The 20,443-nt window shown below is 41.0% G+C and overlaps 3 protein-coding genes and 1 non-coding gene across 4 annotated transcripts; 3 read left to right on the top strand and 1 right to left on the bottom strand.

Annotated features, from left to right (window-relative positions):
* The first annotated feature begins 1,526 nt into the window (after nt 1-1,526).
* Nucleotides 1,527-6,729, top strand: LOC116249726 (subtilisin-like protease SBT5.4). The gene is made up of 11 exons (XM_031622954.2): nt 1,527-1,986; nt 2,083-2,189; nt 2,293-2,390; nt 2,779-2,946; nt 3,064-3,175; nt 3,794-4,334; nt 4,617-4,702; nt 4,799-5,044; nt 5,192-5,306; nt 5,430-5,643; nt 5,959-6,729. The coding sequence occupies exons 1-11, from the start codon at nt 1,747-1,749 to the stop codon at nt 6,498-6,500; spliced, it is 2,469 nt and encodes an 822-aa protein (XP_031478814.1). The 5' UTR covers nt 1,527-1,746; the 3' UTR covers nt 6,501-6,729.
* Nucleotides 6,730-7,370: 641 nt separating this feature from the next.
* On the top strand, nt 7,371-13,761 carry LOC116251402 (subtilisin-like protease SBT5.3). Its single transcript, XM_031625653.1, has 11 exons — nt 7,371-7,480; nt 7,969-8,072; nt 8,144-8,241; nt 9,130-9,294; nt 9,705-9,816; nt 10,204-10,744; nt 10,868-10,962; nt 11,105-11,347; nt 11,955-12,069; nt 12,309-12,522; nt 13,140-13,761. The coding sequence occupies exons 1-11, from the start codon at nt 7,391-7,393 to the stop codon at nt 13,679-13,681; spliced, it is 2,319 nt and encodes a 772-aa protein (XP_031481513.1). The 5' UTR covers nt 7,371-7,390; the 3' UTR covers nt 13,682-13,761.
* A 1,531-nt stretch (nt 13,762-15,292) lies between these two features.
* LOC116250336 (subtilisin-like protease SBT5.3) lies at nt 15,293-20,117 on the top strand. Its single transcript, XM_031623965.2, has 11 exons — nt 15,293-15,376; nt 16,119-16,228; nt 16,340-16,437; nt 16,543-16,707; nt 16,993-17,104; nt 17,387-17,930; nt 18,094-18,188; nt 18,295-18,540; nt 18,674-18,788; nt 18,873-19,080; nt 19,379-20,117. The coding sequence occupies exons 1-11, from the start codon at nt 15,293-15,295 to the stop codon at nt 19,909-19,911; spliced, it is 2,310 nt and encodes a 769-aa protein (XP_031479825.1). The 3' UTR covers nt 19,912-20,117.
* Nucleotides 20,118-20,290: 173 nt separating this feature from the next.
* LOC116251763 (U6 spliceosomal RNA) lies at nt 20,291-20,395 on the bottom strand. Its single transcript, XR_004171821.1, has one exon. It is a non-coding gene; the product is annotated as a U6 spliceosomal RNA (small nuclear RNA).
* Between the last annotated feature and the right edge of the window lie 48 nt (nt 20,396-20,443).

Raw genomic sequence — 20,443 nt, 5'->3', positions numbered from 1 at the left:
CTTTAACACAAATTTCTGAGTCAGTCGGACGAGTGCGCCACGTGGTGATACCCTTACAACGTCTCCTTTCTGGAGGGGAACCAATTTCTCGTCCGGTCATAAAATATTAAATCCAAGATAACCCACCAAGTTAAATCGGTATTGTGCGTAATTAATGCTGAAACGATAAAGGATGAGGAAAAGATGCAGGGAAGACGCGAGTGAAGAAGAAATTTATTGACAAATGCAGGTTAGTTAATGGTTCCTCATGGAAATTGAATAAATTTCGAGAACAAAACTGTTCAGACTCCTGAAATTACTTAATTTACAGCCCAATGAGGACAAAAGGGGAAACGACAAATCGTTTTCCTTTTTTGTCCTGGTTAAGCGTTCTTGATGCATAACAACTTACTTATTATCTTCACACATGCGGACACCTATGCAAGTATGAAGGGTGTCAAATTGGAGACTCAAACACCTTGGTGTCACCCCCATAACTTTTAATTTTTTTTGGTTGTGTCCACACAAAGCTTAGCAATTGATTTTTGCCCCTATCAATAAAAAACAGCACAAATAAGAATATGCATGCGAACACTATGGAAGATATGTAACTTAGATCAACTAATCCATTAATTTTTTTTGCTTAAACTGTTTAGTAATAGCAATATGTTATTATTCGTATATGCCCAAAGGTTGAAGTAAACTTCTAAAACATTTTACTAGGTGTTTGATATTGAGGTCAGATACATGAGACATAAAAGAGGCATGTCGTAATATTAACAGTATATTATTATTGTTTCATGGATTTACATAAAAAAATGAAGACATAAATGCTTTAAGGATGAATTCGTCTTAGTAGATGCATCAAACAATGGCATATTGTATTATTGTCAAACGACCTCTACCTTGTTTGTAATTAAAGATTAGTATAACTGAAATAGATATAAACCAGGCCAACATATAAAAGGTGTGAGTACACGCATTTCACGTTTGCACTTTGCATGAGTTTGATTGTTCGAGTTGCTTTTTTTTTCTTTCCACGACGAAAAAAAAGGAGTACCTATTGGGGCTAGGGATGTCAATGGATTAATCATATCCGCCTTTTCAGACATTCATATATTCGGATTGGAATTCGAATAAGGCAAAGTCATATCTAAATCTAAAATCCAATTTTACAATCCAAATCCGATCTGAATCCAATTTTTATATTTATATCCGAATCCCAATTTTGAGCCAGATCTTGTCAATTTTCAAGCATTAGATACAAGACATTTGTCTAAAAGTGAATTTGATTTGAATCTGTATCCGATCGAATATTTAAGTATATTTGAATCTGAATCCGATCGATGCCATTTATTAAATCCGAATCCGATTTCTTAATTGAATATTAAATTTTTATCCATATCCAATTTTTTTGGATTGAATAAGTTGGATATCCGATTCAAATCAAATATATTGACATCAGCGCATTAGGAACGTATATATATATATATATATCGAGACCGTCGCCGGTTTAAAAGCGTCAGAGGATCGGAACCAGTGGATCAAAATTTTATTTGTTGATTAGGCTAAACCAACTCAATCCATATCCTTAGTCGACCGCAGTAGCGTTTGTCCTAGTTCCATTAATGCTGAAGCTTTGTTTAAAACTTTTGGGGAGTTGAAGACAACCGTAATGGATTCAGAAGTTAATTTAGAAGAGGAAGATACTGAGAAAATCTTACGAAATCTTCATCATAATCAAAATTTGAGGGGCGAGAGAGAGAGATGCGTGATTTTTTTTGTTTCCGAAAGAAGATAAGAGTTGCAGATATGGATTTCAGCAAATTTTACGTTCTGGTATTTATCCTTTGCCAGTGCGGGAAAGATGGCTGTATAAAATGGTCTTCGTATCTCGGTTCCCGAAAGCGGAGAGGCCTCAAGCCATCGCATCGATCGACTGAGATGGGGAAGCTCATCTTTCTTCTTGTTGCTTTGTTCTTTGCACCCGCTTTTGCACTCCAAAAGGTTACATCTCTCTCTCTCTCTCTCTCTCACTTTGTCTGTCTCCCTCGTTTAGCACTGAAACTTGTAAATTTGAATGCCCCCGCACGCTCATGGCAGTCGTATATCGTCTACCTTGGCGCACATAGCCATGACTCTCCCGACAACGTCGACCATAAGTTAGTCGCGGATTCGCATCATGAATTTCTTGCGTCCTTTCTCGGAAGGTAAATACGAAATCTGGACTGAAATAATTATTCTTCTTCGCCTATTCCATGCAACAGTAACATATTCAGTCGTCTTCATGAAAATTTTCCATCTCATGTACAGCAAGGAGAAAGCAAAAGATGCTGTGTTTTGTTCTTACACAAATCACATCAATGGTTTTGCTGCACAACTCGATGAGGATGCTGCCGATGCCATTGCAAGTACTCTCTCTCTCTCTCTCTCTCTGATGTCAACTCTCTCATACTTTCCTGCTGGGGTTCTTCATGGCATCACAGTTTGCTCGCCGTGTTCATGATTAAATCTTTTATTTTTATTTTTTGTTATTGTTAGGTGAATATTTTGTTGGCCTTGACTGGTCCAGTTATAATTTTATGGTTTACTCTCTTATTTATGTATTTGTAAACGAAATTTTTACAAAAAAAAAGTGAGCTCAAATTTTTAAGAAATAATAAAACAAGCGTAACTAAAGAACTTGAGCGTGTTTTCTTATTGAATGAAAACCTTGACCATATATATTTTTGTAGAATTTTCATCGTTGAGAACAAGTTCCTATGACTAAAGTTCCTTTTTCTACTGTGGCTTTGGTAGAACACCCTAGTGTTATATCAGTGTTCCCAAGCAGGGCTTACTCCCTTCACACAACTCGAACATGGGAATTCATGGACCTGGCCGAGAAAGATGGCATCCCTCTGTTAGGCTCAGCCTGGGCTATGGCGAACTTTGGTGAAGATGTCATTATTGCCAATTTAGACACTGGTGAGCTCTTTGTAGAATTCTAGTCTAGTCTAACATACTCTATATATTACTCTCTATATATATATATATACTTTTTGTGTCCTGATTTTTAATTTTTCATTTTCTGGTGCTGTATAGGAGTATGGCCAGAATCTAAGAGCTTCAGTGATGAAGGGTTCGGGCCCGTCCCCGCTAGGTGGAAAGGATTCTGCCAAAATGCAACTGATGCGAATGGCGTCAAATGTAACAGGTCTGCTCCTACCTGCTAATGCTTGGCCTCTCTCATAATATATATATATATATATATATATATATATATGTGTGTGTGTGTGCCGCTCATGCGCACTGCAAAGGAACCTGTGATCTTCCTGTGCATCAGAGTGTTTGGCTGGTTAAATGCACTCAGAACCAACTGGCAACAATCGATGCTGCATGTAGACAAAAATGTTCTTTCATGGTGATAATGAATAAGGAGAGGAGGTGAATCCAATCTGAAACCTATCAAATCCAACAAGGGATCTCAAAAATTAAATGCAAGAAGGTAAAGTCGTCCTAGTTTTCAACACTTAAAAATAAAAGAAAATGTTTTGCCATGATCTATTACGGTGTTGGATCTTCGAACCGTATTGTTTATGTAATCCTTACAACACCTTCTATATAAGACATGCTCTATGGCATGTGCAATAGGACCAGCAAAACTGTATCTGGATTCAGACCACGAAGGCCCAGGTCCATGCTGATCGGATTCGTTCCATATCCACCCGAACCAGCAACTTACTCCGGCAATTTTTGATCCGTTTAATTAGAAATTTTCATTGCCTTCAGCCTTAATAACGAGTTAAACGTATTTTGATTTTCTGGGCTACAGGAAGTTGATCGGCGCTCGTTATTTCGACAAGGGATACGCCAACTTCGTTCATCACCATGACACGGAGGGCTTCCACTCTCCCCGAGACCACGATGGCCATGGCTCCCACACACTGTCCACTGCAGGAGGAAGTTTGGTTCCCAATGCAAGCGTCTTTGGTAATGGTATGGGGACGGCCAAGGGTGGCTCTCCCAGGGCTCGCGTCGCAGCCTACAAGGTCTGCTGGACTCCGCTGCCCGACGGCGGCGAATGCTTCGACGTCGACATACTGGCTGCGTTTGACACTGCCATAGCCGATGGTGTCGACGTAATCTCCGTGTCATTGGGAGGTTTTCCCTATGATTACGTTTTTGATGGTATCGCCATTGGATCGCTTCACGCTGTAAGCAACGGGATTACCGTCGTCGCGTCGGCCGGCAACGACGGTCCGAGATCCAGTTCTGTGACAAATGTGGCTCCTTGGCTGTTCACCGTCGGAGCAAGCACATTTGACAGAGAGTTTGTTTCTTATGTTACCCTTGGCAACAACATCACTATCAAGGTTGGTGTGAAAGTTCTCTTTTCCTGTTTCTTCTTTGTCCAACACTCTCGTCATGAAGCAAAGCCCTGTCTCTCCCTCTCTGCATGCGGGAGATCGTTGGCAACAACAAGATCTTGATAAGATAGAAAAAGTTGGCATTTTTTGTCTCTTTCAATTCTATTGAAGAGAAGCACAGTCGTCTTGGAAGCAATAAAGCCCTAACTCCCAGTGGTACACCATGATCACAATAAGCACTCCTATATTTCATGCATATGCTAAGTAAGCATTTCTTTTCTTTTTAAGGGGGAAAGCATCTCTCCAGCATTGCCAAAGCGGTCTTATCCCTTGGTCGCGGGTCAAGATGTCAAATTGTCCAATGCCACAGCCGCGTAAGTAACTCCACGTACTAAAAAAAGATTAATTGTGACATTTATTTGCTTGTGTGGGGAGGTTGACATTCTTTTCTCTGTTCTTTGGACATATAGAACTCTCTGTGTTGAAGGCAGTCTTGATCCAGTAAAAACAAAGGGTAAGATTGTCGCTTGCCTTCGTGGAGCGAACGCAAGAGTTGGTAAAGGATATGAAGTGTGGAGGGCAGGAGGTGCTGGCATGATCCTGTGCAACGACGCTTTAAGCGGGAACGAACTCGTCGCTGATGCTCACTTTGTCCCTGCCTCTCATGTCACTGCAACGGATGGGCAGAAGATCTTTGAGTACATTAGCTCTACAAAGTATGTCAACTTCTCTTCTCCTTGATTTGAACTTTTGAGAACATTGCGAAATTGTTGTGTTAACAAGTGGAAATGTAAGAAGTCCGTCAATCAGAACGATCGGGGACAAGTTTATCTTATCAGATGGAATGCTGTGAATGTATGCAGGTCTCCTGTGGCTTATATAGCACCTCCAATTGCCAAGCTGGGCACAAGACCATCACCAGTCATGGCCGCTTTCTCATCACAAGGCCCTAACTCTGTTACACCAGAGATTCTCAAGGTCTGAGTTAGTGACGAACCGTGACAGTCACAAATTTGAGCTTCATATCTTCATATTATATACAACTTCTAATGAATGACATGACATGTAAGTGTGTGTGATTGTTTGAAATTTATATGACAGCCCGACGTTACTGCGCCTGGAGTGAATGTTCTTGCTGCCTATAGCATGGCAGCATCCCCCACAGGTTTTGCCGTAGACAAACGTCACGTCCCATATTACCTTGAGTCCGGTACATCAATGTCCTGCCCTCATGTGTCCGGTGTCGTGGGCTTGATAAAGAAAGCTCACCCCGATTGGAGCCCAGCAGCAATTAAATCTGCGATTATGACCACCGGTAAGAATTTATATTTGACTGAGCTGGATTTGGTTACTTAATTTTGAATCCTATATTATTTTAGAATACTCTTATAGAGTGTTCAATCAGGCATTCAAATGTGTGATCACTTGCTTTTCAAGCCAATACAGTCAAATCTATTCTTGGACATGAGGGTGAATTGAGTTAGATATAAATGAAGCGGGATCGTTTTGCAATCTAAACTATAAAAAGATTGAGTTTCTGTTATAATAATATGTATCTGTTTTGTGAATTTAAATACTGTTACTGTATCATAATTCATTTTCATTCCTTAATCGGTTGCATTTTTTAAAGCGAGTCAAAGGGACAATACGATGGAACCAATTCTCAATGCATCTCTAGTAGAAGCGACACCATTTAGCTATGGAGCAGGCCACATTCAACCCAACAGGGCAATAGATCCAGGCTTGGTTTATGATATCGGTGTCGAGGATTACCTGAACTTCTTATGTGCTATTGGATACAACACCACATATATGACCTTCATCGCCAACCAGACTTATGTCTGTTCCTCTAAGGTGCCAAAGGTTGGAGATTTTAACTACCCTTCGATCACTTTCATAAATCTTACTACCTCGGCCACCGTTTGGAGAACCGTGAAGAACGTCGGCGCTCCAGGAACATATAAAGTCCAGATCGAGTCACCTCCCGGAGTAGTAGTTTCAGTGATGCCGAACAGCCTTAAATTTTCAGCAGTGGGTGAAGAAAAAAAATTCAAGGTCACTGCTCAGGTAAAGGAAGGAGCCAGAGATGGATATGCTTTTGGCAGCTTGATTTGGCTCGATGGTAAACACTATGTTCGAAGTCCGATTACTGTCGAGGTTGGAACGAACTGAATATTACGGAGATTCCAAACTGTTGATCATGCCCACCTCAATTTTGCTGGAGGATCAAGAGATCAATAAGTTTGCTTTCAATTAGTTAGGTTTTTCTTATTTACCCTAGGAGGACATGTTGTTCCCCTTAGTGGCTATAGTTTATGTTTCTTTGTTATAATCAAAATTATTCAATCTGTTGATTTATTCTCATGAATTTTTATTACTTGTGCAAAACAACTGTTCTATAAGTAATTAGTAAAGAGTACCATGTGTGATTGTTTGCTTGTGGAAGTTGCGTTTGAATGGATCCCTCTTCACAAAAGCTAAAATGCCCCTCACATGGTGATGTAAGGACTTGAGAGGTGTCAAACACATGAATAGCGTGTTCCACGAGAGTTTACCTGTAGTATTGTACTTGGGTGTTTTCACTTTTCAGCACCTCGGGATTCTCCCAACTCCTTGTTGGGAGTCTTGTTGTAATGTTGAAATAATGTTCTGCTCTATATTTGTTGGCTGCAATAACAAAGGAGTTGAATGTTCAGCATTTGAAAAGAGTCAATTCTTTCCTTCACTAAGTTTTGGCATTCGCTGAAATAAAGAAGCATAATGTTGAAGAATGAAACGGTTCTAGCTTCATAAACGTTTCAAAAGTCTCCATAATAAGTACGGTTATGTTTTGTTAATTCTCTTAATTCCGGGTCGTCATTCTTTGTCCTCAAAAAAAAGGAAAAAAGGCAATCTTCTTAATGGTTATTTGGATTCCCCGCTTCCAGAAAACAAAAGAAAAAAGGGTCTTGCATTTTTCTCCTCTCGTGCATAAGTAATGAAGGCCATTACTTGAAGGGTATACATATAAACGAACAGCCCTTCTTCTAAGGAAAAGCTGTTTTTCCTCGGATTATAGCAAGATGAAGGGAAGGACCGTCAATTTTGAGCTGCCATTGTTTTTCGTCCTCTTTTTCTTTTTAATCGTCAGGTCCAGCTATGGAGCGAAAAAGGTTCTCTCTCTCTCTCCTCTGTGTGCGTCTGTGTGTTAAAACTGAATTGGTATAATCCATGTTCGAATATTCTTCTCTGCAATTCGAACGTCATGATGGTGCCTCTGGTAGGGTCCATTTACTAAGAAATGTGACTTGGATCATAGTTTGAGTGGAAATTTTACCTAACTAAATCAATCTTGATTTGTTCAAATCTTGCATGGAATATTACCCAACCAATTTGATCTTAATTTGTTCTAGAAAATTATATGTCATTGAATTTCGAAACTCTAGTCGGTCAGACATCTTAATTTTGTCAGTTCTCGTGAAACCAGGTATCTAGATAATGAGGAGTCGGACAACAAATAGATTATTGAAATACATTTTACGATTAGGGGGTAGTTCCTGCGGGTGGATCCAAAGTACCAATGCAATCTTAGTTTTCTCTTATGCTTGCATATTCCATCAGAATATACGATCTAACTCGCATGTCCGTGTGGTGATGCTAGTCATATGTAGTGTATTTGGGAGCACATTCCCACGTCCCCGATTCCATCAATTCGGATCTTGTTGCCGATTCACATCATGAACTTTTGGGTACCTTTCTAGGAAGGTGAGGCGTCAAAACAAACATCATATTAATCCACCAGCACGGATTTTCTTCTAAATTTTTGACGAATGCAGCAAGGAAGAGGCAAAGGAATCGATCTTCTACTCTTACACAAACCACATCAATGGCTTTGCTGCCAATCTTGAGGAGGAACAGGCCTCTGACCTTGCAGGTGAGAAGTCTCTCTCTCTCTCTTTCTCGCTCGCTGCGGTCTGACTGCTTCATACAAACCAAAAAAAAACGGAGGAGAAGGCTTCTTTTTGTTTTGTTTTTTCTGCCGGTTAGCGTTGTAAACGTATACCCCCGCACAAAATGGGTAAACTGGGTACCTTATCAAAGCTGGTAACATACGCTATCTTTTAGAATAATTTTTTTGTGCATAGGGCAACAATGACCAAAATGTCCTTATAAAAATACAAAAACGAATTTTTTCACAAGGGTAAAGAAGGATTATGAAAAAAATCTAAATGTCCTTTTACCTTATAAAAAAAATTTAAAAATACCTTCATCCGTCTTTTGGTGTATATTTTTTGCTTGCACATTAGTTGCACACAATTCAATCTCTATCATGCCAAGGGCACCTTCACAAAAATTCAAAAAAAAAATACATGTATCTTATATAAAAATTTTAAAAAATGATATTTGGGCCTCAATCCTCCTCAGGAAAAATTCCTAACTTCGCCTGCCCATGCTGCTCTTATACCAACTAAGACCAACAGGGCCCTAACGTGCCAGACCCATTTAATATTGAGTTTGGGATTGTTCACTCCTTACAGGAGTGGGCAATGAGTCGACTTGAACCAACCTTACTTGGGCTTCACCTCGTTATGCTTGGTTCCAGTTCAATTCTTACGACAAAAATGTCAAGTTATATATATATATATATGAATACAAAATGTTGTCTAACATGTTCTTAAATAGAGTAGGCACAATTTCCTTCTACTCAAGAATAATTTCGTTCGCACTTGCTGAGCAGCTATATTTGCAGTTATCTAATATGGGCGTTTGTCTGTCAAAACTGTAACACATACTTGCTTTTCTTCTTCTTTGGCATTGGCAGAGCATCCCAGCGTCGTGGCTGTATTCCCCAACAAGGGCTACAAGCTCCACACCACCCACTCATGGGACTTCTTGGGGCTCGAAGATGGAGGCCAGCCTCTGCCGGACTCAATTTGGGAGCAGACCAACTATGGTGATGACATGATTATTGGGAATATCGATACTGGTATGTGTTTGAAAATTTATAAAATGATTATTGGTCTTGACTTCTTGGGCTTCAATAGTAGAACACCAGGGAACATGAATTGGGAGAGGTTCTCTTATGGCATGTTAGTTTCCTTCCTGAACACCAGACACGCAAGGATGCCGATGAAATCCCGAAGACTTTTTAAGGAAAGGGAGTCAATAACCCCATTGAAGTTGAAGGGGGTGGTTCGTATCATTGCAGGACTGACCTGGGATACCTCAGATCTGAGGTCCGCAGGAGCCTTAGATCTGGCATAGTTCTGCGATCTTTCAAGCATTTTTTGTTGTCTTCTTGCTCCAATGAATAGTATCGATCATGAGCAACATTTGATGCCAAATGGGCTTCCCGAAATGCTTACTTTCCGTCCCCTTTTTTGCGGTTTCTTTCAGGAGTTTGGCCGGAATCCCAGAGTTTCAACGACGAAGGCCTTGGGCCCATCCCTACAAAATGGAAGGGTCTCTGCCAAAACGAAACAGACACAAATGGTATTCGATGCAACAGGTCTGCTAATACATAACATTCTCCAATCCTTTTCCCTGCTACTTCTGTTTAGAATGAATATCCGCGTTACTGTTCTTCAGGCCTACTAGAGGGCCTTTGATGTGGAACCCGCGGATTACACCAACCATCCATCTATTTAAATGCGGGATGTGCCGAATGTGCCTTTCTGTTTCACAAGTTAATATTTTTCCCCTCAATGCAAGCCATGCAGTAAAATTCGGGCTTAGCAGATCTCAAACTCAGTTTGCCACATCAAGCGAGGTTCAAATTGTCGGATTATCCCATTTTTATGGAGAAAATTTTGTTCATACAAGCACCCATGTACATATAAACCACGTTCTTATAAGGAAGGGCCATTCTTAATTTTGCCTCGGCTGATGACTCTAGGAAGCTGATCGGTGCGCGTTACCATAACAAGGGCTACATGGCGGCAGTAGGCGCGTCTGGCAGTCCGGCTGATTACATATCACCTCGAGATAGGCATGGCCATGGCACGCACACCTTATCGACGGCAGGCGGCAGCCCTGTGCTGGACGCTAGCATGTTCGGCTTGGCTAAGGGGACGGCCAAGGGTGGCGCACCCAAGGCTCGGGTGGCCGCCTACAAGGTGTGCTGGGATCAGACCGCCAGTGGCTCATGTTTCTTTGCTGATGTGCTTGCTGCTTTCGACGCGGCGATCGGCGACGGCGTCGATGTAATCTCGATCTCCATCGGCGGTGAATTGGAAGATTATTTGAAAGACGCAAGCGCCATCGGCTCGTTCCATGCCATTAGCCGAGGTATCCCAGTTACCATCTCGGCAGGCAATGGCGGACCGGGCTTGGGCTCAGTGACTAATGTGGCCCCATGGCTGTTCACTGTCGCCGCGGCCACGTCCGGTAGAGACTTCCCAGCTTCTGTTTCTCTCGGCAATGGCCAAACTCTTAAGGTATGCAAATTTGGTACTTTAATCTTCAAGGAATTATTGTTCAGAAAATATCTCATGAGAATATTAACTAATTAAAACATCCGAACCCTCTTGTTCTCGTTCACGCGTTAATTTTCACCACAGGGACAAAGTCTTTCTTCAACTTCTCTGCTGAAGAACTTCTATCCATTACTTAGAGGATCAGATGCTGCTATTTCAAAAGAATATGCCCATCTTGCGTAAGTATGTGTACATTGTTTTGTGGTTATCAAGACATCATCATATGAGTCGTCTGTGAGAGACCCTCTTGCTTCCTTGATTATTGCAGCTTCAGTATTTTTATTAAACGTTTTCAAGATTTTCTGCCATCGATTTTTACAGAGCTTATTGCGGGGACTCTCTTCTTGATCCCGAGAAGGCTAACGGCAAGATTTTAGCCTGCCTTGGTGGGAAAATAAATCCAATTATTCAGGGCACTGGAGTGCAGCTAGCAGGAGCTGTTGGGATGATCCTGTGCAATGATCCGGATGCGGGTTTTGATGGCTCGCTTGAGTTAACAATTCCTGCCACTTACATTAGTACTGCTGACTGCAAGCAGCTCTTCGACTATATCAATTCCACAGAGTATATGCTATTTCTATGCTTTCAACCTTGATGGCTGTGCCCTTGTATGTAGATCACTGGACATATTACATTTGCAGGAGTCTTTAAAATTGCTAAGATTTCATAAAATGTCTAAACATGGAAAATTTTCTTCATACCAACTTGTACTTTTCTTTACAGGGCGCCAGAAATTGCTGTACCTTCTGTTACATTGACAATTTCACTAATGTAACGCAACTAGCTAAGGTGTTGGCTGATTTTTTTGGCCGCCTGTTGGCCAGGGATGGATTTGAACTACCATCTTTAGATCTTTTTTAGTCTAACCTTCTTGTGAAAATTCGATTTATGGTAGGTTTTACATGTTCAATTTCATAAAATTTGAACTCCCAGCTTGTTAGTCGATGGTCTTCATAGTGGTGAAAGAATCTACGGGCTAGAAACCTGTGACATCTTGAAGCTCATAAAAGAATGGTTCTTTGTCAAATCTGGAACACTCATCAGCTGATTTTTGTTCCCTTGATTATTTACTCAAATGTCAACAAAAGTTCAAAAACATTATTTCTCAACTTGATTAACCTTTTCCGTTGATATTCTATCTAAATTTACTGATGCTGCTACTTGTGTACAGGTCTCCCGTTGCATATATAGAGCCTCCATCCACTGAGCTGAGCAGAAAACCTTCTCCTGTCATGGCTTCTTTCTCCGGTCAGGGGCCTAACCAACTCAATCCAGACATCCTCAAGGTCTGTTAACTGCAGAAACAACTATACTTCTTTACAGAGTTTTTCAATCCATCTCTTGTTATCTTTTGATTTAATTTCTTAATCCATGCTTAATGTCTCGTGAAAGAGAAAGGGAATCTAAGAAATCAAAGCAACAATTCTGAGATTGAGCAATTAATAAATTGAACTGCTAGGAGAAACTTAAGAAGCAATGGCTTTTTGGGAAAGTGTTAGATTTTGTCAGATGTTGTTTGATGCAGCCGGACATAACAGCACCAGGAGTGAACATCCTTTCAGCCTTCACCGAAGCTGTGTCAGACATAATATACAGTTTCGAAAATCGCATGGTGCAGTTCAAGATTCTCTCAGGCACATCAATGGCAAGCCCACATGTTGCTGGAGTTGTAGGCCTGCTTAGAAAAGCACACCCGAACTGGAGTCCTGCTGCAATCAAGTCTGCAATTATGACTACAGGTAGATTTCCTTTGGTCCAGCATGACTTTTACTCGATTATGATCATCCAAAATATTATTCAGGATTGAAGATCATGAATCCAATGCCTGAACTCACTAAAAAAACCATGAAAACTGCGAACACAATAACTGAAAGTGAAAAATCTAACTGGCAGCCAAGTCATCTAGAAAGCGATAGAATCATGAACCAACCAAATTCAAAGATGAAACTCATAATCAAGCTGAATACTGCTTAATCTTCACAGTACTCAGGCAGTTAATGCGTGAACATCTTGAAAAGTTCAATTCCCTAAACCTGTAGGCATTTAAGTACGATAAGTTTCCCAAAGCTAATCAGCATGCCACAATTAAACGTGGAACCGAATGTAGCAACAATACCCAAATACAAGTTGGAAATCATCCGTGTAAGGCTTCCATATTCGCTTGTCAGAACACACAAAGAGTGCACAGCAGCATTCGTATCTCATGTATCTTAGTATATAAAGATATCCTCTTTTGTCTTTCTTCTCTGTACATTGGGAATGAATGAACATAATTGAGTTTTATCATCTCGCTTACCCTGAACAGGCATATTGCTAATGATGTTTTTAATGTGTGATTATCTGTTAATTTTTCCAGCAACAGTGCTTGATAACCTAAATGAGCCAATCAAGAATGCATCTATGAAGGCAGCAACATCATTTAACTATGGAGCAGGTCATCTTAATCCTAACAGGGCCATGGACCCAGGGTTGGTTTATGACACCACAGTTACAGATTATTTAAACTTCTTCTGTGCAATTGGCTACAACCAGAGCTCCATTTTTGCAATCTCAGGACAAAATTATTCATGTCCCTGCCAAGTGATCAAGGTTTCTGACCTTAACTACCCATCAATTACTATCACTAATCTCACTGGGGTGGCCACGGTATCTAGAACCCTAAAAAATGTTGGGACACCAGGAACTTACATTGTCAATGTGCAATCACCGCCTGGGATTGCGATCTCAGTGCAACCGGAGTGCTTGAAGTTTGAGGAAGTTGATCAAGAGAATGAATTCACTGTGACTGTTGAAACCAACAGTGGCTCTCCTCATGGTTATGCATTTGGAAGCTTGAGTTGGTCGGATGGTGAACATAATGTAAGGAGTCCAATTGTAATAGAGATTGTTTCAAGCTGAATAAACCTAATATCGAGAATCATTTGTACAGGCGATCCCTTTTGAACGTTTAGTATCATATGGTGTTCCTGTTTCTGAAATGGAATGATTAATCCGGACAAGATTTTCTTAGGATTAAAGATGACCCGGGAATTTGATAGTTTCAAGGCCGTATTTAGATTGCCAATTTGCCAATTAATTGCCAATTTACTAAATGGATAGTGCCACCATGAATCCCATCTCAATTTCTGAAACTGTATTTAGATATGTTTTTTTTTTTTCTTTACTTTTTCTTTTTTGGCTAAATTTTATCTCCAGGAAAGAAAGTCAATTCAAAGACAGGCTTCAGGGGGCTTACTGACCATACAACTGGTAGACTTGCCCCATAAGAAAGTTGCCAATTTTGTGAGAAATAAGCAAGAGGGCAGGGCTTGATCTGTTTGTTGGTGCAAGAGTGTCACGCATCATTTTTATTGTTTTAGTGTTACTCCACAATCGATGTGCTGATTAGCCCGAAAGCAGCAGCCTAACCGATTTTATTTAAAGTTTTATTTTTATAGCAGTTTTTTTATCAAGATGTTATCTTAAAAACAATAACAAGTAAACAAATATTTTCCGGTTAATTACGCCGTTAGCGGAGGCAGGAACACCCTTTAAACATGGCAAGAATATCCACCTTAAATACATTATATCCGGCGTCTTGTCAAGCCCACATGTTACCGCCATTGCTGCGCTTGTCAAGAAGGCTCACCAAAAAAGAAAAAGGTTTGCAATGGCTAGTGTGCACGTTACTCGTGTCCAGATCATACGCCTCTAGTCTCATAGATAAACGATTCCTCAATCAGCATAGTCCATTTTACTGGAAAAGCAGCAGTCCTACAAAATCTCAAGAACGTCGAATGTGAAGGTAAGGTGGTCAGTAATTAAAGAGTGACCATATGTAATGTCAAGTCCTCATAAATAGTTGACACGGAGAGCTGGGTGTGAAAAACGGAACCAGCGGCTTGAGATTGCAGTTGGGCCTGGTGTTGACTTTGGAAAACCTAGACGATAAAGCGTCTGAAAATTGGAAATGCAAGACGGAAAAGTTTAGTTCTTGCTGGAGTTGTTCATGTCTCATGGAGATCATATTTAGACTTTCTTGGGTTCAACGAACATCGCCTATGCTTTCTGTCTGCATCATATTGTAATGAACGTTCCAGTAAAATATCTTAAAATTTTTTCTTGCTTCTAAGATATGTTTTCTCATTACAACGTGATGTGAACTGTCAAAATGACAAAATCTAAAAATTAAGGGAAGTTCTAAGTGTACTGCAAAATCAACGCGAATTGGGTCTCCATTTCTAACTTCCACCAATAAATTACCTCATTTCGACATACGGATGATAATAAGAAACAAATCCAGGCTTCCTTTTTGGTACAATGTTTCCAAAACCAAGGCCTTGAGTTTCCAAGTTTAATCAACGAAAAAATCTGGGCACAGTATGATTTCATACTTGCCTTGCCTTCAATTACGTGGGAAATTTGCAATTTCCACGGCAGTATTTCTGAACTTCTAAATTAAGCGGCAGTGATATCCACTTTAAAAAGAAGTGTTTTTACTCAATACACTGTTCGTCTTCCGCCGAAGAGATGGGGCAGAAATTTTGGTTGCCGCTCTTTTTTAGTTTCTTCACCATTTCTTTATCTCTAACACCGACGTTAGCAGCAGAAGTGGTACTCTTTACCTCTCTCCGTCGCCCTCTTTCATTTATCTGCTTTGTTAACGCAGCCCATATGTTTGACAACCTTTAATGGCCCCTGCCAACCCTCCCCTGTATGTGAGGAGCCGAGCGGAATTCCAAAAGCCTCTCTCTCTCTTTTCGTCTTTTTGTTTTGGTTTTTGCAGTTTGCTTTATATATTTCCCATTTTATTGGCTTTCTCTCTCTCTCCATATATATATATATATGTATATATGTATAACTGTGTGTACACAGGAGCGGGGTGATGAGTTCCTTAGGCTGGTTGGAAAAATATGGCCCGAATCAGGGTGAGTTCCTTAGGCTGCGACAGGGATTCCTACTGTACGTTAATGGGTCCAAAGTTTCAAATCCTTGCGCTGTTTGGGTTCTCTTTGGGCATCTCATGCACATTCTTATTGATTCATTCGAACGAAAGCAGATGAAATATGGTATTTCATTTGAGTAATATGAAATAATAATTCTGGTCAAATATGAATAATCATTACAAGTAAATATTATTAAATAGATCTCATGAGGATTCAATACATTATAACTAGGTCGGCTGCACACTCCAATTCTTTATTGTGTTGTTTGGAGCACTCATGCTCAATCTCAGTCCGCTCTTATCAAGACCTGCTGGGCTTCCAACAGGCCAGGCACCGCTGGAACCCGGCGTTCATCCAACCCTAGTTTTGTTGATGTGTTCAAAACTAACCATTCTTTTGTGATGATACAGAAGTCATACGTTGTGTACTTGGGAGGATATGCACGCCAACCTAATACAGTGTCCACTCAGGAAGTTGCGACCCAGGCCCATCACGAGTTACTTACCTCCATCCTAGGAAGGTAAGAACCCAATTCCAAATATGGATTCTTCTTTGCAATTTGACTTTGTGTGCCATTATATTTCCAGACCTTCACCCATTAGTTACAGTTTTATATAACTGACTTTTGTAGTAAAGAGAAGACCAAGGAAGCGATCTTCTATTCTTACACCAATGAAATCAATGGTTTCGCGGCCGTTCTCAGTGATGAGGAAGCCTCCCAGATATCAGGTAATGTCACAGTTTTCAGTTTGGCACCTCCTCTGCTTCCTTATGTTATCAAATCATAATGTTACTTCAAACTAAAATTGGTGGTTGCCTTTGCGTTCCTTGCAGAGCACCCAGATGTTGTTTCTGTCATCCCCAACCGGCCTTACCAACTCCATACTACTCACTCGTGGGAGTTCTTGGGTCTAGAGAGAGACGGCAGGGTTCCTTCTGCCTCACTCTGGAAGAGGGCTAACTTTGGAGAGGACATAATTATTGCAACTCTTGATACTGGTAAGTATGCGGCTGCATTTCTGTATTAACGTGGACCTGTCTGACCCAGAACCAAAAATTTGGTGGCCGAACTTTTGATCTCAAGACTTAAGTTGGTTTGATTAATATTACCTTGATAAAGATTGAAATTGTAATATTGTCACATTTAAGTAGTAGTTAATCCGATCTCATTGCTAATGAGGAATTATAGAATACGTAGGGCATGTGTTGCATATGTCCTTATAACAAAGATATTTTGACGATATATAATTTGTTTTCTTCTTGCTCCATGCTTGTGTATTTCAGGGGTTTGGCCGGAGTCGGAGAGCTTCAACGATGAGGGCTATGGGCCCGTTCCATCCAGATGGAAAGGAGTATGCCAAAACAGAACTGATCCCCATGGCATCCACTGCAACAGGTACTGTTGTCTGAACCCACAGGCCCAATTGGTTTTTCTGCATTACCAAGTTGCAGGGTCCTCATGAGATTGAACCACATGATTAATGCGTCTCTTGTAGTTGTGGAGATTTTCTCTTTCTTTTCTTTTAGGTAGTTTCTCTCTGTATAGACGCATAAAACGGCCAAGCTAGTATTTTTGTTATATGCTTATTGATGATTGGGAGAGAGAGAGAGAATTTGAGTTTCTTTTCTGTTTCACCTTGTGATTCTACTAAAGATCAACTTGACCGACTCTGTTCAGGAAGTTGATCGGTGCCCGCTACTTTTCCAAGGGCTACATCGAAGCAGGTGGATCTCCAGAGGATGGTGGTTTCAACACTCCCAGGGACTCTGAGGGCCATGGCACCCATACTCTATCAACGGCCGGGGGCAATGTGGTAGGCAACGTGAGCTTATACGGCTTCGCCAGTGGTAGTGCCAAGGGTGGCTCTCCCAGGGCCCGCCTTGCAGCCTACAAGGTTTGCTGGCCGGGCTCCTTCGTAACTGGGCCTGGTTGCTACACCGCCGATATACTTGCAGGTTTTGATGCTGCCATCGGCGACGGAGTCGATGTGCTTTCAATCTCACTGGGTGGTTCCCCAGATGATTATTTTGAAGATCCAGTTGCCATTGGTTCATTTCATGCCGTTGGCAAGGGGATTACGGTCATCTGCTCCGCCGGAAATAGCGGCCCTCTTCCATCAACAGTCACTAACATGGCTCCATGGATACTCACCGTCGCAGCCAGCACTCTGGACCGCAAAATTCTATCAAATGCGTTGCTTGGTAACAAGCTTACTCTTAAGGTTGGCAGTAAGCATCAGCCACAGGCTTATCTCAACAATTTAAATAAACAAGTCCAGATATAACGCAAACGTGTTCTAGCTTATTCTATTTACTAATTCGCAGCAATAATTAAGTTCCTCTTTAGATAGTGGATTCATTCTAAAAGTTGCTTGTCTTGCTCAGGGCCAAAGTTTCTCAAGATATAGTTTGCCAAAGAAGTTTTATCCTTTGGTGACGGCAACAGAAGTTGGATTAGCTGGCCATTCTGAAACTAATGTGTAAGTGTGATTCCCGTTAACTGTTGGGAACTGCCATTTAAGTTTTTTAGCATCATTGATAAGCCATCTCTTTACACGTTGTGTGTTCTCTACATTATATATTCAGGACATTATGCAGCCCTGGTGCTCTGGATCCGGTAAAGACCAAAGGAAAGATTGTAGTTTGTACTCGCGGCACAATAGCGAGGGTGGAAAAAGGTGTGGCTGTGAAGAAAGCTGGTGGTGTTGGCATGATATTGGTTAACAAAGGAATAGATGGCGACTTCGTCATCCCCGACCCTCATGTACTTCCAGCTACACATCTCACTGAAGCAGACGGCAAAAAGGTCTTCGCCTACATCCGATCAACCAAGTATGCCCTCTCATTCACTATCGTCTGTTCTTTTTATATTTGTTTTTTTTTTTCAAATATATATTTTTTAACCAAAATTATGTAATATATCAACTATCAAGGTAGATTTCTCTAAGATTTGGCATATTTACAGGTCGCCAGTTGCATATATAGGAAAAACAACCACGGTGCTGCGGTCAAAGCCTGCTCCGGTCATGGCTTCTTTCTCATCACAAGGGCCCAATGCCATCACTCCTGGAATTCTGAAGGTTCCATTTAGAAAAACACCATTGTTTTTCATTTCTTTTCATCTTATGTTGACTAAGACTTGATTTTGTGGTTGGTCCTGGAAGCCTGATATCACTGCACCCGGAGTTGACATCCTAGCCGCCTTCAGTCTTGTCGCAGAAGCGTCAGTTTCTGGTAGGCCTTCCCTGAAGTACAACAGTCTCTCCGGCACATCCATGTCCTGCCCACATGTTTCCGGCGTTGTCGGCCTTCTCAAGAAGGTTCACCCCGATTGGAGTCCTGCTGCAATCAGGTCCGCGATTATGACCACAGGTAATCAAGTGATCTGTCTTTCAAAGTTCGTAGTAGTTAATTTGGCAGAGAATTGTAGCATATGCTAAGATCATTTCATGTTGCAGATGCTATAAAATAATTAAGATGAAAAGCACTGGGATTTACAATTTGTTAAAGAAAATGGTTTTTGGTCTTCTTTTTTTTTCCTGCAAGTTCATGCTTAATTTCTTCAAACTAAAATGTTTGTGCCCAGTTGCTTCTTAACTTCATAATGATATGGGTTTGTATCGCATTTCTTTCTAAAAAATTCCCAATTTTCTCTTATTTGTCTTTCTAGCAAGGAAACGTGACAACATGAAGGCGCCAATCGAGGATGCATCTTTGGTAAAGGCAACACCATTTAACTATGGATCAGGCCATATTAGACCGAACCGCGCTGCAGATCCGGGCTTGGTCTATGACCTTGGCCCTAAGGATTATCTTAACTTCTTGTGTGCAATCGGTTACAACAAGACCATCCTTGCTACTTTCTCAACCAAATATGCTTGCCCCTCAGATGTTCCTACAGTCTCAGATCTCAACTATCCTTCAATCAGTGTTGTCAATATCACTGGGCAAATGACCGTCTCCAGAACTGTCAAGAATGTAGGCACGCCAGGCTCTTACAGCGTCCGTGTTAGGCCGCCGCCTGGATTCTCAGTCACAGTGAACCCAGGAAGTTTGAAGTTTGTCAAGGCTGGTGAAGAGAAGCAATTCACTGTTACAATAAAAGCTAAGGGAAGAGCTAAGGGCGAGTATATGTTTGGGATGCTGACTTGGTCGGATGGCAAACACCATGTGAGGAGTCCCATTGTTGTCAAGCCTCTGTGAACTTGAACGTTGGTTTTAAGTACATATGGATAGGGACTTTGTTTGGTTATGCTTCATAGATCACTTTAGCTTTAGATTTCTCACGGGTTGATTTTCGTTTTTTTAGCATTCCTGATTTGGTATGGTAGACGAATGTACTTAATCAATTGTTCGAAGAAGCAATAAGGTCTATTGAAGTATGGAAGAAGTCTTTATTTGGTGTTTGACCTCACTGTTCTTAGATCGCTTTTCCTTTACGTGCTTCAAGCGCATGCATCCATGTCATGCCCACACGATGCCGGCATTGTCAAATGGCTCGCCCTGACTGCAGCCCAGCTTCGATCAAGGTCTGCAACCATGGCGACTGGTTCTTTGTGTCTCGTCCTTACGTCCGTTTAAATTAAAATGAAAAACAATAATGGATGTGCTTGTCACCCTTGAGTAGGGGCCATGCCAATCTTTCCTGTATCGTTCCATTTTTATGGGATGTCCGGCAGAGACGAAAAACGAATGCATGAGAACTTAAAACTCTAGAAGAGGGAAAAATTTTCAA

This window comes from Nymphaea colorata, chromosome 3, assembly GCF_008831285.2.
Source record: "Nymphaea colorata isolate Beijing-Zhang1983 chromosome 3, ASM883128v2, whole genome shotgun sequence".
Lineage (NCBI taxonomy): Eukaryota > Viridiplantae > Streptophyta > Magnoliopsida > Nymphaeales > Nymphaeaceae > Nymphaea > Nymphaea colorata.
This window is presented reverse-complemented; position numbering and strand designations above follow the sequence as displayed.

What these genes read in the sequence shown, in the direction of transcription:
- LOC116250336 (XM_031623965.2), top strand. Translation starts at nt 15,293, where the DNA reads ATGGGGCAGAAATTTTGGTTGCCGCTCTTTTTTAGTTTCTTCACCATT. An exon ending in CATGGCATCCACTGCAACAG is followed by an intron (nt 17,105 to 17,386) that starts GTACTGTTGTCT and finishes GACTCTGTTCAG; the next exon opens with GAAGTTGATCGGTGCCCGCT. An exon ending in GGCCATTCTGAAACTAATGT is followed by an intron (nt 18,189 to 18,294) that starts GTAAGTGTGATT and finishes TTATATATTCAG; the next exon opens with GACATTATGCAGCCCTGGTG.
- LOC116251402 (XM_031625653.1), top strand. Translation starts at nt 7,391, where the DNA reads ATGAAGGGAAGGACCGTCAATTTTGAGCTGCCATTGTTTTTCGTCCTC. An exon ending in CCAGCTATGGAGCGAAAAAG is followed by an intron (nt 7,481 to 7,968) that starts GTTCTCTCTCTC and finishes TGGTGATGCTAG; the next exon opens with TCATATGTAGTGTATTTGGG. An exon ending in AATGGTATTCGATGCAACAG is followed by an intron (nt 9,817 to 10,203) that starts GTCTGCTAATAC and finishes TGATGACTCTAG; the next exon opens with GAAGCTGATCGGTGCGCGTT.
- LOC116249726 (XM_031622954.2), top strand. Translation starts at nt 1,747, where the DNA reads ATGCGTGATTTTTTTTGTTTCCGAAAGAAGATAAGAGTTGCAGATATG. An exon ending in TGCTGCCGATGCCATTGCAA is followed by an intron (nt 2,391 to 2,778) that starts GTACTCTCTCTC and finishes TGGCTTTGGTAG; the next exon opens with AACACCCTAGTGTTATATCA. An exon ending in TTACACCAGAGATTCTCAAG is followed by an intron (nt 5,307 to 5,429) that starts GTCTGAGTTAGT and finishes TTTATATGACAG; the next exon opens with CCCGACGTTACTGCGCCTGG.